We start from the raw sequence: 14307 nt of genomic DNA on the forward strand, positions 1-14307 counted from the left end.
ATGGCTTCCAACGCAAGCAGCGATGCTATATCACCAAGTGAAGACAACAAGCTTAACCCAAAGCTTGATGAGAAAGTCTTCGTCCCTGGTGAGGAAATTGAGACCGTCCAGGTCAAAGAAGAGCTCACCAATGAAGTAATTGTGTCCAAGGTCATTGACTCCAGTGACAATCCCGACCTCAATCCCTGGACATTCCGTTCCGTCTTCTTAGGCATTGGTCTTTCTATTTTCGGTGCGGTCCTGGCAGAAATCTATTATTTCAAACCGCAAACCATTTTGGTGAACGGCATCTTCCTGCTCCTGATAGCGTACGTGCTTGGTGAGGCCATGTCACTTATCCCTCGACATACTTCTGTACCAGGCCTAACGTGGCTCAATCCAGCACTCAAGTTCCTGAACCCACACCCGTTCAACATCAAGGAGCATGTTGTTATTCTTACCATGAGCAGTACTGCTTCGACCGCTGCTTTGGCGACCGAAGTGTTGGCCGTTCAAAAGCTTTGGTACACTAACAGTGCACCAGTTGGCAAGGCGATTGGTATTTTCACCATCTTCACTTCCCAGGTTCTCGGTTACGGCATTATCGGTGTGCTGCGAAAGACTCTTGTTTATCCGACCAAGATGTTTTATCCAAACATTCTGCCCCAAGTATCAACGCTCCAGGCCCTTCACAATGACAAGGGTAACAACAAGAGACGACTCAAGCTCTTCTACCTTTGCTTTGGCTGCATGTTCCTTTGGGAAATTGTCCCTGAGTGGATGTTTGAGCTCTTGATTGGGTTTTCTATCCCATGTCTGGCTGCTTCCAACAGCTCTGTGGTCTCCAACATTTTCGGCGGCACCAATGGTAACGAGGGTCTCGGCCTATTGTCCTTCTGTTTCGATTGGAATTACATTGCTGGCACTGGCAACCCAATGACCATCCCTATTGTTGCAACCATGAACAACCTTGTGGGATACTTCCTCTGTATCGCCGTCTTCCTTGGTGTGTACTATGGCAACGTTTGGGAGGCCCAAAAGTTCCCATTCTTGTCCCAGAGTCTGTACACTGCTGAATCTGAGAAGGGCAACTACGTCCTGTTCAATCAGACTCAGATCCTGGATTCAAATAATAATCTTGATGTTAGGGCTCTTGAGGAAGTTGGCGTGCCATATATGACTCCTACCTACACCGTGTATTTGATTGCCACTAACCTGTCTATCGCTGCGACTTTCACTCACATGTATCTCTACCACTGGGATATTATGAAGCAGGCATTGGGATTCCTTGACCCTCGAACGTGGAAGAATGCCTTGCCTGTCATTAAGTCGGTCAACTGGAAGTTCTGGCAGAAGGGCGAGTTCGACGGTAGATTGAACCGAGATGGGTCCATTCCAGAGCTCTCTGATGACCCACACTTCCGAGCTATGCTTCATTATAAAGAGGTTCCGCATTGGTGGTACATTTGTGCACTAATCCTCTCTTTTGCAGTGGCATTGGTGTGTCTGTATGTTGGGAAAAGTGGACTCCCATGGTGGGCTCTGATCGTCGCCATGATTCTCGCCGCGCTGTTCACTACAGTGCTTGGTGGCCTTGTTGGTATGTTTGGCTTCGGTGGTACTCAGATGCAGACTGTCATTCAGATGATTGGTAGCTACATTCACCCGGGTAATCCTGTGGCCAACATGTACTTCACTCTTTATGGCTACAATTCCGTCCAGCAGGCGTTCAACATGCTTCAAGATTTGAAGCAGGCTCAGTACATTAAGCTTGCCCCTCGATCGCTTTTCGTTGCGCAGTTTTGTGGTACAATCATTGGCGCTATTTTCAATTACGTCATGATGGAGTCCATTGTTACTAACCAGAAAGAGATTCTTCTTTCCATTGAGGGTACGGCTATTTGGTCCGGTCAGAACATCCAGCAATATAACACTCAGGGTATTTCCTGGGGTGCTTTGGCCAAATACATGTACAGCGTTGGATGCAGATACGAGTGGGTTCCATTGGCTCTATTGGTCGGATTCGCCTGCCCAATTCCGTTTTACTTCGCACACAGATTCTGGCCCAAGGCTGGGTTCCAGAATATCAACGTTCCTATCCTTGTGTGGTACATTGGTTGGCTCTGTGTTGGTGTCAACTCCTCTATCACCAGTTACTTCGTCGTTGCTTTTGTATCCCAGTGGTATCTCCGAAGGTATTACCCGGATTGGTTCAAGAAGTACAATTATATTGTTGCGGCAGGGTTGACTGGTGGAGCTCAGGTAATGGTGTTCGTTCTGTCGTTCGCCGTCGCTGGTGCTTCTGGTGCTGCTCATAACTTCCCATCTTGGTGGGGTAACAACCTTGGAGGCAACTTCGACCACTGCCACTACAATGACTAAGGTTTAATCTGGTTTTGTTGCAATATTTTGTGTATAATAATTACTTGTTCGCTCATTCAGATGTACCGGTAGTCCCTTTTTTTGGCTATCCGCTCTCATACAGTGTATTGTATTCTTAATAGTACCCCATAATAATGAATATTAAACAAAGAAGAATGGCACATAGTTCTACGTGATGTTGAAGGTTTCGTTTGTATACGGTAGCGAATAGTTCTTGGTGATACAAATGAGGAGGCCTGGATTCGAGCTATTTACTTGTTTTTGATAAATTTGCGTAGCTTAGTTACACGATACTCAAGAGTTTATTTTTTTTCGTCATATCAACACAATACCCTTGATCGCATATTAGGCTGATAAAATCTTGACCATGGGAGACAAAACAACGACCTCTTTGAATTACCACAGAATCTGAATCAACGCATCAATTGCCAAAGAACAGAGGCGACTCGATTCCTCGACAGTTATGCACCGGACAAAAGATTTCTCCATTTGGTTATGCCGTGTGATTTACCTAAGGAAAGACGCGGTTGTTAAAGAGGAAGCAATAGCCGCCTTCCCTCATCTTTCACTGCGATGTTCCCTGCTGATCTGTACCGCATTATGCTTCGTGATGTCACAATCCCCTATCCTTTCGCTTATCAAATCCCGCCGAGATGAATCGAGAGACGAGAGACGGGTCGTTCGGAAGTTCTACGAAGCATAGTAAAAAAGATTAAGTGACGGCAATCACCACCATTCTAAGAAAAGTTTTCCTGACCACTACAAATACACAAAAAAAAGAGTGTATATATATGGCTACTGATAAAATTAAGCCTCTATGAAAGCGTACTAATCGCAGATACAGCGTCAAGAGAGCAAAATCACCTACGGAGACACTCCGACTTCACTTATCGGGCAAACCCCGATAACCTGCGTCACAAAGTTTTCCACCTGCAGGAACACCTCAACGCAGCCACGAAATCAATTGTCGAGCTTAGATCGGCCGGTATCTATCCTACATGGACCCGAGACCGTCGTACTGTACCTCCGCAACACCCAAGAAGTGTGGAGTAATCGCTGGATGCACAGCTATGAGGGGAAAGGTTTATAAGACCCAGACGTTGCTCTTAGGCAAATGTTCAACTTCTTAACGCAAACTTCCCGGCATGTCTGACCCTAAAAATTCCTCAAACATCGACCATATAGCCATTAGTGATGATGACCTCGAATATGGGGCTGTTAAGGAAGGAGTTGAAGACAATAATGTGTTTGGTCAGAGAAACGGAGGACCAGACTTCCGGGGACTCTCATGCATCGGAGCCGCTATCCTCATCGTCAAAACCCAGATTGGTCTAGGCGTTCTTAGTCTGCCTCAGACGTTCGAGGCCATGGGCTTTGTTCCAGGACTGATAAGTCTGTGCATTCTGTGTCTTATGACAACTTGGACTGGGGTTGTCGTCGGACGATTCCGTCTTAACCACCCCGAAGTCTACGGGATAGGAGACGCTGCATATTTGTTGTTTGGTACTGCGGGAAGGGAGATCATGGGGATGGGATCATGGCTGCTCTGGACTCTTTTCTATGGAGCAGGCCTACTCACCGTCGGGATTGCATTCAACGCCTTCACTGATCATGCCACCTGTACTCTGGCCTGGGTCGCGATGGGTGCAGGGATTGCATTCCTGGTTGCTCTTTTCGCCCGAACCATGAAGATGCTCGCTTGGTGTGGATACGTCGCAGTCGTTTCTATTTTCATTGGAGTGTGGATCGTGGCAATTGCTTGCCTGACACAATCTGTGCCCGCTGCCGCCCCACCGGGCGAGCCAGTTGAGAAGGAGGTAGTCGCAGTAGTAAAGGGCGTGTCATTCGCAACCATTGGTGCCACCGTATCGACCCAGCTGTTCAGTCTATGCGGTACTGCTGCATTCTTCACTATCCACGCCGAGATGAGAGACCAGCGAAAGTTCATCAGGGCTCTTTACATGGGCCAGGCCTTTGTTGTGTTAAACTATATCGCCATAGGCTGTATCATGTACGCCAAAGTCGGCCAGTACGTTGCATCTCCAGCACTCGGATCTGCTGGCCCACTTATCAAGAAGATTGCTTATGGCGTCTCTCTACCAGCTCTATTTTTTGCATGTTTTTTCCAAGCCCATATTGCCGCCAAGTACGCGATGGTGCGAATTCTACGAAACTCCAAACACCTTCAGAGCAATAGTTATATCCATTGGTTAACTTGGTCCGGAATGATGGCCATTGTCATTGCAGTGGGTTTTGTCATTGCGGGAGCTGTCCCATTCTTTGACGATCTTCTGAGTCTTATCGGGGCCCTTCTTGGAACCAGTTTTACTTTGATTGTCCCAGGGTTCATGGCGCTTTATGAGCTGGGGAGCCATGATGTACAGCCAGGCGACAGCCGGTGGAATTGGATGAAACTCTCTCGACGCAATTGGTTCACTACCAAACGAAATATGGTCATTACGGCTGCTTCTTGGTTTGCTATCTGTGCTGGAGTGTATATTACAGTGACCGGAACTTACGGCTCAATTGTGTCCATTATTGAGGGATACAAACAGGAAACCATTGGACATGCTTTCCCATGCGAGGACAATAGTCAATGATTTTATAGTCCGGATGTATTTATTCTATTTAAACGGCATATTATTGTGTTTAACCTTCGGGATCATCCCGTTTCATGATCTTCAAAATCCCCTCAGTTTGTCGACTGATTTTTTTGTACAATAATCAGCATGCCAGGCCCCACAAAACTATGTTAGTGGTCAATTCGACTCATACCCCACTACGGTGCTACTTTTCAGACACGCGCAGCTTATCACTGATCGGCGATGTAATACCGTATCACTGTGATATGCATGCCCCACGCGTAGATAAGCGGGGTAGCGGACGTCGATCGCTGTTTTCGGTTGATCGGAGCAGATCCGACCCCAGTATGGTGGGCTTTCGGACCCAGTCCGAGCTGAATCGGACATCCAGATCAGGCGAGATTTTGGTTCTGGAAAACCAATGAGGTATAAATTTGTCATGAGCTGGAATAGGTAGGATCAGTAAATCAAAAATATGAATCGAGCTAAGACCTACGACGACAAAGTTCACAGCATTGCTGATCTCGAGCGAGAGGCCAGCTTGAAGCTGCCTCCAATGGTCCGTGACTTCTACAATGGTGGGTCAATGGAGCTTAAAACTGTCAAGGAGAATCAGTCTTCTTATGATCGGTACCGACTCCGACCACGAGTCATGGTTGATGTCGAAAGAGTCGATACTACTACTGAATGCCTTGGGTCAAAGGTGGCCTTCCCACTGGGATTCTCTCCTTCCGCCAACCATGGGTTGGCTCACGCTGATGCTGAGCTCGGAACTTCGCGAGCTGCTGCGAAGAAGGGAGTCAACATGGTTTTGTCCAGCTGGACTAACACTTCCTCTAGGGAGGTTGCATTGCAGGGCAAGGACTACGGCATCTCATATGCCCACCAATTGAGTGCCGTTAAGGATGTCGAGACTAACCTTGGCATTATTCGAACTGCCGAGGCTGCTGGATACAAGGCGGTTTTCCTTAGTGTCGATTGCCCATGGCTTGGACGACGACTTAATGAGATGAAGAACGATTTCACTCTTCCTACTCACTTGCGATTCCCAAACTTCCCATTCATTCAGAACGGAACTGGTATGGTGAGTGATGACGACCGAACTCAGTACGATGCCCGAATCACTTGGGATTATGTTCGAGAGCTCAAGTCGAAGACCACGATGCAGATCTGGCTCAAGGGTATTCTTACTGCTGAGGATGCTGAGCTAGCAGTCCAGGCAGGTGCTGACGGAATTATCGTTTCCAACCACGGTGGGCGACAGCTGGATGGCGCTATGAGCACTTTGGATGCTCTTCCGGACGTTGTTGACGCGGTGAGGGGTCGAATTCCAGTTCATATTGATGGCGGTATTCGACGAGGTAGTGATATTTTCAAGGCACTTGCACTGGGTGCGGACCATTGCTGGGTTGGGCGAGTAGCGCTTTGGGGATTGGCATATAATGGAGAGGAGGGAGTAAGCCTTGCATTGAACATTTTGCATGATGAGTTCCGAGTTGTGATGGCGTTGATGGGATGCACTAAGGTTAGCGATATCAGGCCAGAGCACCTTGCACGATTGGGTAACGATGGTCTTCTTTACAAGGTGTCTCGACAGATCACGGCGAATTTGTAATCACAAAAACGAATAGACGAAAATTAGAATTCCTTAATTGACTGCTGACACGCGATTTTCCCTTCAGCTAATTGATAGATTCTGATAATATAAAAAGAAATAACTGAGTGCTGGTACGAAATTTCCATAGCTCATCGATACGGATTATTGAAAATGTCGATATTCTATACTACGTACATCACAGGGTTCAAATAAGTTCATCTCAGGGTGCCTATGGAAGATTTGGAATGATAGTAGCGTATGACGCATTAAATATATTATGCGTACAATACAGGTAGAACCTGATAAGATAAAAAATATACATTTAGAGGTAGTTCCGATAAGATAGCCGCAGCTATTTTTAAAATAGCCGACGAAATTAGCGCTCGAGTTTTTCCGATAGCTGTATTAAATTGCTATCAACGTTTCACTATAGACCAAAAGATAGGGACGCGGGTTGACAACTTTAAGGATTCAGAAATTGGTGACACCGGTGTCCACCAAGAAGAGAACAATATTTACTTCTACAGTTTGAAATCATAATTCATTACTGTCGTATTCGTCTACATATGAAATTATTCCATGTACCCGAATTTTTCCCGGCATCGCAGTTGGTACAGTAAATTATATTGTTCCGCCAAAACCACCAATTCATGATACAATTTTACTGACACTACGAAAATAAAAACAAATACCGCAGTTCTTTTTGGTTATAAATTATTCAAATAAAAAAACCACTCCAGTAGATGAAGGAGAGTTTTAATCAAGTGGGGTGCCCCCTCCAAATATTTCAGAAATGTCTTCAATCGTGCGAAGCACCCCGCAACTCCTGCAGCCGCCCACCCGGAAAAGGTCCCCCGTTGGGATGGGATGGGTCCTGTACATAATAACGAATCTCTGCTGCATTCTGGCCATTGATTATGATCTGACGAGAAAATGGTTGAAGAAAGTCAGCCCACTCAGCGACGACTTCCAGCCTGTGAACGGTGTCGCTCGCGGAAAACCAAGTGCGATTCCCAGCTGCCGTCCTGTGCCAACTGTGTCAAGGCGGGCGTACAGTGCATGAATAAGGACCGGGTATTGGGCCGTGCAGTGACGAGAAGCTACGTGTGTACTCTGGAGGAGAGGATACGGGCATTTGGTGGAAATGGAGAGCCTGGTCTTGAAGGATTGGAGCTCCCGGCGAAGCGGCCAAGGCTTTCGGATGCGAGATCACCGTCTAGGAGTCCAGTTAGTAATACCCGCCAGCAACAAGCCAGTGAGAGCAACAGATCAGAAAGTGACCACTCTGCGACTTCCTCAAATGAAGATAATGTAGAGAGGATTGTTAGTCCACTGGTTACTAACACTATGGAGGCATTGCTAGCCTCTTCATTGTCTGGAGGAGGCCCTGCAACCAATGTCAGCGATGACCTCAGCGTAGAATTGAATCAATACCCACACAACCGACGTGGAGATAAGGAGCAGTTTATCCAGAATGAAAACATGGCTATAGCCAAATTAGGGAGGGATTTCCTTAAGCGAGCTCGCAGAACGCGGGGGACTAATATCTCCGCGTACGACTTCGGGCTCCTTGCGCGTCTGGCGAAACGTTACTTTACGTGGATGGGTAGCGCACACCCAATTTTGCATGAATGTGTCTTCCAATTGCAATTGGAGAAGTGCAGAATGCGTCCCAACGAAGCTTCACTCCAGGATAGTTTCCAGGTGAACATGGTGATAGCAGTTTCCCTCGCATCGCTTAGTCGGCCCCATCTGTCCATGTCGGAAATTGGACGCTATGCGCATGATTTCTGGAAGCTGGCGTGCAAGTCTCTGAGCCAGGTACTGAGCGGAAAAGGCATTCAAAAGATCCAAAACATCCTGCTATTGTTGCAGTACACCTTGCTAGTCCCGAAATCGGGGAACCTTTGGCAGCTATCCGGGTCTGCTATGCGCTTCGCTACCGAAATGGGTCTTTACGCAGAGCCAAACCCTAGTCAGGAGTTTGATGCTTTGGCTCTGGACCTGCGGCGTCGGGTGTTTTGGACCTGCTACTGCATTGATCGTATCCTGTCCACTGTAATGGGCCGTCCGACTAGCATACCGGACTCCTGGATCACAACTAAGATCCCCGCACTCGTAGAAGACCGGTTGATCACTGTGAATGGAATTCGCCCCGGCCCTGTATGTCAGCTGAAAGTAGCGCAGGTGCAACAGCTTCGAATTTGCCGGCTCCAATCTGACATCCACAAGCGGCTATACGCTCCAGTCATGGACGACGAGTATATTGTAGAGGAGAATACTACGGCGTGGATGTGGCACATGTACGATCAGCTGCGATTATGGCGTGATAGCTTTACCTATGCTACGCCACTAATCACCAAAGAGTGGACCGAGCTGCAATTCCACATTGCAGTTGTTCTGCTGTTTCGACCATCGCCTAATCGCCCAAATCCGTCTGACGAGGCATTGCATGTGGCGTTCCATTCTGCTGGAGAGGCTATGAAACTAGTCAAGACGATGCATCGAGATCTTTCCGCAGTATTCTCGTGGCTGACCGTGCAGAACCTCTTCATGTGTGGCCTAACTTTTATCAATTCACTCAAAGAATTTGCTGATAAGCACACTTCGCACGAACTTTGCATTTCATTTGTCGAGATCTTCCTGCAAATCCAGGCCTGCACGGCAATGCTGGAGACTCTTTCGGCGCTTGAGGCTGGTTCGAACGAGCGTATAAGGAATGTATTTGAAATGGCTTCATCTAACATTCTCCATAGCCTTGCCAGCAGTTCACCTCACATGCAACAGGGTGGACATGGCCCTGAAGGCTGTATATGGGCACAAATTGCTAAATCCGATAGTCTAATGATTCAGCGGCCAACAGAAATCGAAGGCACGTCTATCGCGATTAAAATGGACTCGAAAATTCTCCACGAGACGAATGTCCAAAACTGGAACAATTGTGTTGACTCCGCTACTGACGAACATTTCTCTGAGCACGACCTTGACGCTGCTCCAGTCAAATCTCTATTACCACTGGATCCAAAGCTTTACAAAGTAGCTGTTAGTGGTGCTGCTGCCAATACCTCTGTGCCCAGCGCCAACGCCCATGCGCGAAGCAGAGCACCTTCACGCGAATCTAGCCTCCCCCCTGCCTCTCAGACTGCTGCTGATTATAACCCTCCAGTATCTATGCCGCTTCAAGACCCACACATGGATGGTCTATCCGCGATATCGAAAGTTGCGGCAGAAGCTGAACCACTGCGAAATGTTAATGATTTGCCAGACTGGTCGGAGACTGATCTTGGAGCCGAACTAGAGCGGTGGTTCCTTTATCCTTTCCCTGAGATTTCTCCTCCTGTCTCTGTTATGATGAATGACCAAGATGGTCTGTAACAATAATAATCGATTTTTATGATCGTGGCTGTAAATGATGGTATATACAGTCCAGCGAAAAGAATCATACGTGAGTATTAAAAACCATCAATTCTGTGTGTGCTATTGAATAGAAATATCATATGTTCGTCAATAAAGGAGAAAACTACGGCAGTTAATCCATTCCTCCAACATCGCCTAATCCGCCGGCGTCATCCATTCCTCCGGCATCGCCTAATCCACCAGCGTCATCCAGTCCACCAGCATCACCTAATCCGCCGCTGTCTCCAAGGTCTCCAGCGTCTCCCAGGCCACTGCTATCAGTGGAATCGCCTCCTAGGTCACCTAGCCCAGAACCATCTCCTATGTCACCAGAGCTTGAGTCACCTCCCAAGTCACCTAGACCACCGGTGTCGCCAGAGCTTGAATCGCCTCCCAAGTCACCTAGACCACCGGTGTCGCCAGAGCTGGAATCGCCTCCTAGGTCACCCAGCCCGGAGTCGCCAGAGCTGGAATCGCCTCCTAGGTCACCCAGCCCGGAGTCGCCAGAGCTGGAATCGCCTCCTAGGTCACTCAGCCCAGAGTCGCCAGAGCTGGAATCGGCAGAGCTTTCGGCACCAGAGTTTGCGTCTCCTCCATAGTCTCCCAAACCAGAGTCACCATTGTCGCCATACGAATCGCCAGCATAATCATTGCCAGTCATATCAGTGGAACCCGTCGAATCCTTCCCAGAAGTGTCGCCAGTGTAATCGTTGCCAGTCATATCAGTGGATCCCGTCGTATCCTTCCCAGAAGTGTCGCCAGTGTAATCGTTACCAGTCATAGCAGTGGAGCCCGTCGTATCCTTCCCAGAAGTATCAGTGGATCCTGTCGTGTCTTTCCCATAAGTATCACTCAAGCCCTCGTTCGATGTATCAGCGGAACCCGTGGTATCTTTGCCTCCACTAAGTTCGGTATTTTCTTTACCACTGCTCTCTCCGCCCGAGATATTGTTCATATCGGTCTTCCCACTGCTGCCTGTGTTCGTGCCACTGACTTTTTCCTCGTTATTGTTCGTGTCCTCATTACCAGAATCTCCGTTCTTCTTAGCCACCGTGCCTTGGTTTTCCGTATTAGTCCCTTGCTTAGCTTCTTCGCCTTGCTTACCGGCATTTGTGGTCCCTTGCTTGACCACTTCACCCTGGTTACCAGTGTTGGTGGTTCCCTGGTTGGCTTCGCCCTGATTACCAGTGTTGGTAGTTCCTTGTTTAACCACTTCGCCCTGGTTACCAGTATTCGTGGTTCCCTGCTTAACGACTTCCCCTTGCGTGTTTCCAGTATTGGTGGTTCCCTGCTTTGTGAGCTCACCTTGACTACCGACGTTGGTTGTTCCTTGCTTAACCTGGTTGCCCGTATTGGTCGTCCCTTGCTTTTCGACCTGATTACGGGTGTTCGTCCCTGTATTTGTAGTTCCCTGATTGACTGCTTGACCCTGAGTGTTACCGACATTGGTGGTCCCTTGCTTGACCTGATTGCCAGTATTTGTGGTTCCTTGCTTCACTACTTGGCCCTGAATATTGCCAGTATTGGTGGTCCCTTGCTTCACGACTTGGCCCTGAGTGTTGCCGGTATTGGTGGTTCCCGTATTAGTAGTCCCCTGCTTCACAACTTGATTTCCAGTATTGGTAGTTCCTTGGTTTTTAGCTTGTCTAGTTGTTCCCTGCACTGTGCTGCCCTGGCTTACTTGGTTCTGAATAAGGATATTATTCACTACCTGTCCAGTGACCACAATACCTCGATTGGTGCTCGTGCCGCCTTGATAATTGCCGTTTGGAGCCAAGTTGACAACACCCTGGCCGTTAATTGCCCCGGAGCTTTGAAGACATATCTGGACACAACTACCGGCACAGAGCGCACCCGATTTGCAGCTGCCCCTGTTGCAAACCCACTTACAGCCATACTGGCAATTCGGATTCTTGCAGGTCATACTTGCGCAGTTCTTGTTCTTTGTGCACCCTGTGTTCCACGATACGCCTGTGTTACAGCTGCCTGAATTGCAGCCCTGCGGTCCACTTCCAGGAGCACTGGTTCCAGCATTCCCAGTGAGAACATTGGTGTTTCCAGTAGCTGTCTTTCCAGAAGTGTTACCACTGCTAACTGGGACTTTGTTAACAGGGGCTCCATTGTTGCAATTGCCCGAAGTGCAACCAGTAGAGCCGGTGTTAACGGTATTTCCGGTGTTACCAGTATTCGGAACATTTCCAGTACTACCCATGTTGGCGCTATTTCCAGTATTACCATTGGCAGTATTACCAGTATTCCCAGTATTGCAGGTCCCTGAAGTACACCCTTGACTACCAGAACCAGACGTGCCTGATGTTTCGGAATTCACTGGTTTCCCAGACGATGCTACACCCGAATTGATAGCCGAGTTCACAGGGACCTGTGAGTTTACCGATGTTGGAATATTGGCCATTGAATTCTGCGAATTGACTGGCGATTCAGCCGGCACAGAGTTGACTGGCACAGAGTTGACTGGCACAGAGTTGACTGGCACAGAGTTGACTGGCAGAGAGTTGACTGGCAGAGAGTTGACTGGCAGAGAGTTGACTGGCAGAGGACTGACTGGAACTGCAGAATGGCCGCTTCCATTGCAGTCCCCAGAAGTGCACTCACCAGCGCCTGAATTGTTCGTGTCGCTGCAATCTCCGGATGTGCACATTCCGTTCCCATTTGTTCCCGTGTTGCCGTTGACATTTGCGCTGCTGCTGCCGGAACCAGAGGTATTGGGGCCAGAATTAGTGTTGCCCGTGGTACCAGAGGTACCAGAGGTATTGCCACAGGTCGTACATTTTTGCTCGCAATCTGCGCAGGCACCCTCATCGCCTCCCCGCTCGTGTAGCTCTACCGCATGCCCTTTCCAAAGAGCCGCCACGTCAATTGAAGCGGTCTGGACAGCAGCTCTTGTCCTGGAGGAAAAAGTAGTAGGATTTTCTACGCTACGTGGAATTGACAGATATGGTGGCTCTTTATCCCCCATAGATGGTAGATGTGAAGGAATCGGACCGGGGCCTGCAGGAGCATCAGTTGGTCTAGCATCCCCAGATGGAAATCCTGAATACCAAGAGAGAGGAGGTGGAGGTGGATACCCGGATGGAAATCCTGAAAATTCAGGCGGAGGGCTTAGATGAGAATCACTTTGTTTGGCATCCCAAGATGGAAATCCTGAATATCCAGAGAGAGGAGGTGGAGGAGGTGGAGGTAGATACCCGGATGGGAATCCTGTAAGTTCAGGTGGAGGTCCTGGAGGATGTCCGGATGGGAATCCTGTAAGGTCAGGTGGAGGTCCTGGAGGATGTCCGGATGGGAATCCTGTATGTTCAGGTGGAGGTCCTGGAAGATGTCCAATTCGCCTGGCATCTCCAGATGGGAATCCTGACCGTTCTTGGGGAGGACCTGGAGATGTTGAAGGTGGATTCCCCGACGAAATGGATGGAGGCGGCCCGGAAAGACTCGGTGGTGGCTGATTTTCACCAATTCCACTAGATGGATTGATTGCTAATCCTTCAGTTCCGGAAACAAAAGCTGCGATCACGGCGTAGAGAAGCTTCTTTTTCATTCTTGTTTATTCTGCTTTGAACGGCAGAAATTAATGAACTCACTAGATATAAGCTATTTGACCCATTATATACGTTCAAAAACCTGGATATTGACAACGAGAGCCATGTATTGAAACTATGTTATGCAACAGGTTTAAATTGACTATCTTATGGCGATTAAATTGTGTTTGGATCATACATGTTTAGCAGCTACCGCCGGTTTGAAAGATAAGTTGGTCCGTTAGGAGGACCCCGCGTCTATTTTTTGCCGATATAATACCTGCCTGGTATGAACTTTCTTTCGCGTTAAAGCGAAATTATCAAAAAATTAGAACAGCAACACAGCAGACTACCGTTTTGATCCATTAAATTTAGCGATTAAAAGCATCTTGAGGTTCGGAATTCTGCATATTGTAGTACACATTTTGTAACATATGCACTGTTGAAATCTGGCGTGCCGTCATGTTTTCAACAACATTGAATGTGTCGTCCTATGTATGTCCTACAAATATTGAAGCGTGACATACGTGCAGACTAGTACGATACAGCGGCATAAGAAGTATATGTAGAAAACAAAACAATTGCAAATATACACTATTTCTTCAAAAAAGATACGATATTTATTTTCAGATAAATGAATAAGAAACTCGTGGCAGTTTGTTCAGTTTAGGAAGGAAATCTAATCAGAGACTTAACGAAACGCAGTGGGTGCGTCCCATTGATGCTCCGAAGGGAAAAAGTTATTCCGAAAAACTATGCCGTATTCTAAGTGACGCTGTAAAAGGTCTAGAGCAACTATTTAGAGAACAAGTTTACCTCCTGATTCTGGAGTAAC

The 14307-nt window shown here is 47.8% G+C and overlaps 5 protein-coding genes across 5 annotated transcripts; 4 read left to right on the plus strand and 1 right to left on the minus strand.

Annotated features, from left to right (window-relative positions):
• Positions 1-2361, plus strand: OPT1 (OPT family oligopeptide transporter; the record flags this gene model as incomplete). The annotated part of the gene is made up of 1 exon (XM_076687577.1): positions 1-2361. The coding sequence occupies one exon, from the start codon at positions 1-3 to the stop codon at positions 2359-2361; it is 2361 nt and encodes a 786-aa protein (XP_076538176.1).
• A 1145-nt stretch (positions 2362-3506) lies between these two features.
• On the plus strand, positions 3507-4961 carry TRVA0_064S00166 (uncharacterized protein; the record flags this gene model as incomplete). The annotated part of the gene is made up of 1 exon (XM_076687578.1): positions 3507-4961. The coding sequence occupies one exon, from the start codon at positions 3507-3509 to the stop codon at positions 4959-4961; it is 1455 nt and encodes a 484-aa protein (XP_076538177.1).
• Positions 4962-5418: 457 nt separating this feature from the next.
• On the plus strand, positions 5419-6558 carry TRVA0_064S00188 (alpha-hydroxy acid oxidase; the record flags this gene model as incomplete). Its single annotated transcript, XM_076687579.1, has 1 exon — positions 5419-6558. The coding sequence occupies one exon, from the start codon at positions 5419-5421 to the stop codon at positions 6556-6558; it is 1140 nt and encodes a 379-aa protein (XP_076538178.1).
• Positions 6559-7473: 915 nt separating this feature from the next.
• Positions 7474-9915, plus strand: TRVA0_064S00210 (uncharacterized protein; the record flags this gene model as incomplete). The annotated part of the gene is made up of 1 exon (XM_076687580.1): positions 7474-9915. The coding sequence occupies one exon, from the start codon at positions 7474-7476 to the stop codon at positions 9913-9915; it is 2442 nt and encodes an 813-aa protein (XP_076538179.1).
• A 154-nt stretch (positions 9916-10069) lies between these two features.
• On the minus strand, positions 10070-13492 carry TRVA0_064S00232 (beta strand repeat-containing protein; the record flags this gene model as incomplete). Its single annotated transcript, XM_076687581.1, has 1 exon — positions 10070-13492. The coding sequence occupies one exon, from the start codon at positions 13490-13492 to the stop codon at positions 10070-10072; it is 3423 nt and encodes a 1140-aa protein (XP_076538180.1).
• Positions 13493-14307: the final 815 nt, after the last annotated feature.

This window comes from Trichomonascus vanleenenianus, assembly GCF_965637985.1.
Source record: "Trichomonascus vanleenenianus strain CLIB 3782 genome assembly, contig: TRVA0_064S, whole genome shotgun sequence".
Classification (NCBI taxonomy): domain Eukaryota; kingdom Fungi; phylum Ascomycota; class Dipodascomycetes; order Dipodascales; family Trichomonascaceae; genus Blastobotrys; species Blastobotrys vanleenenianus.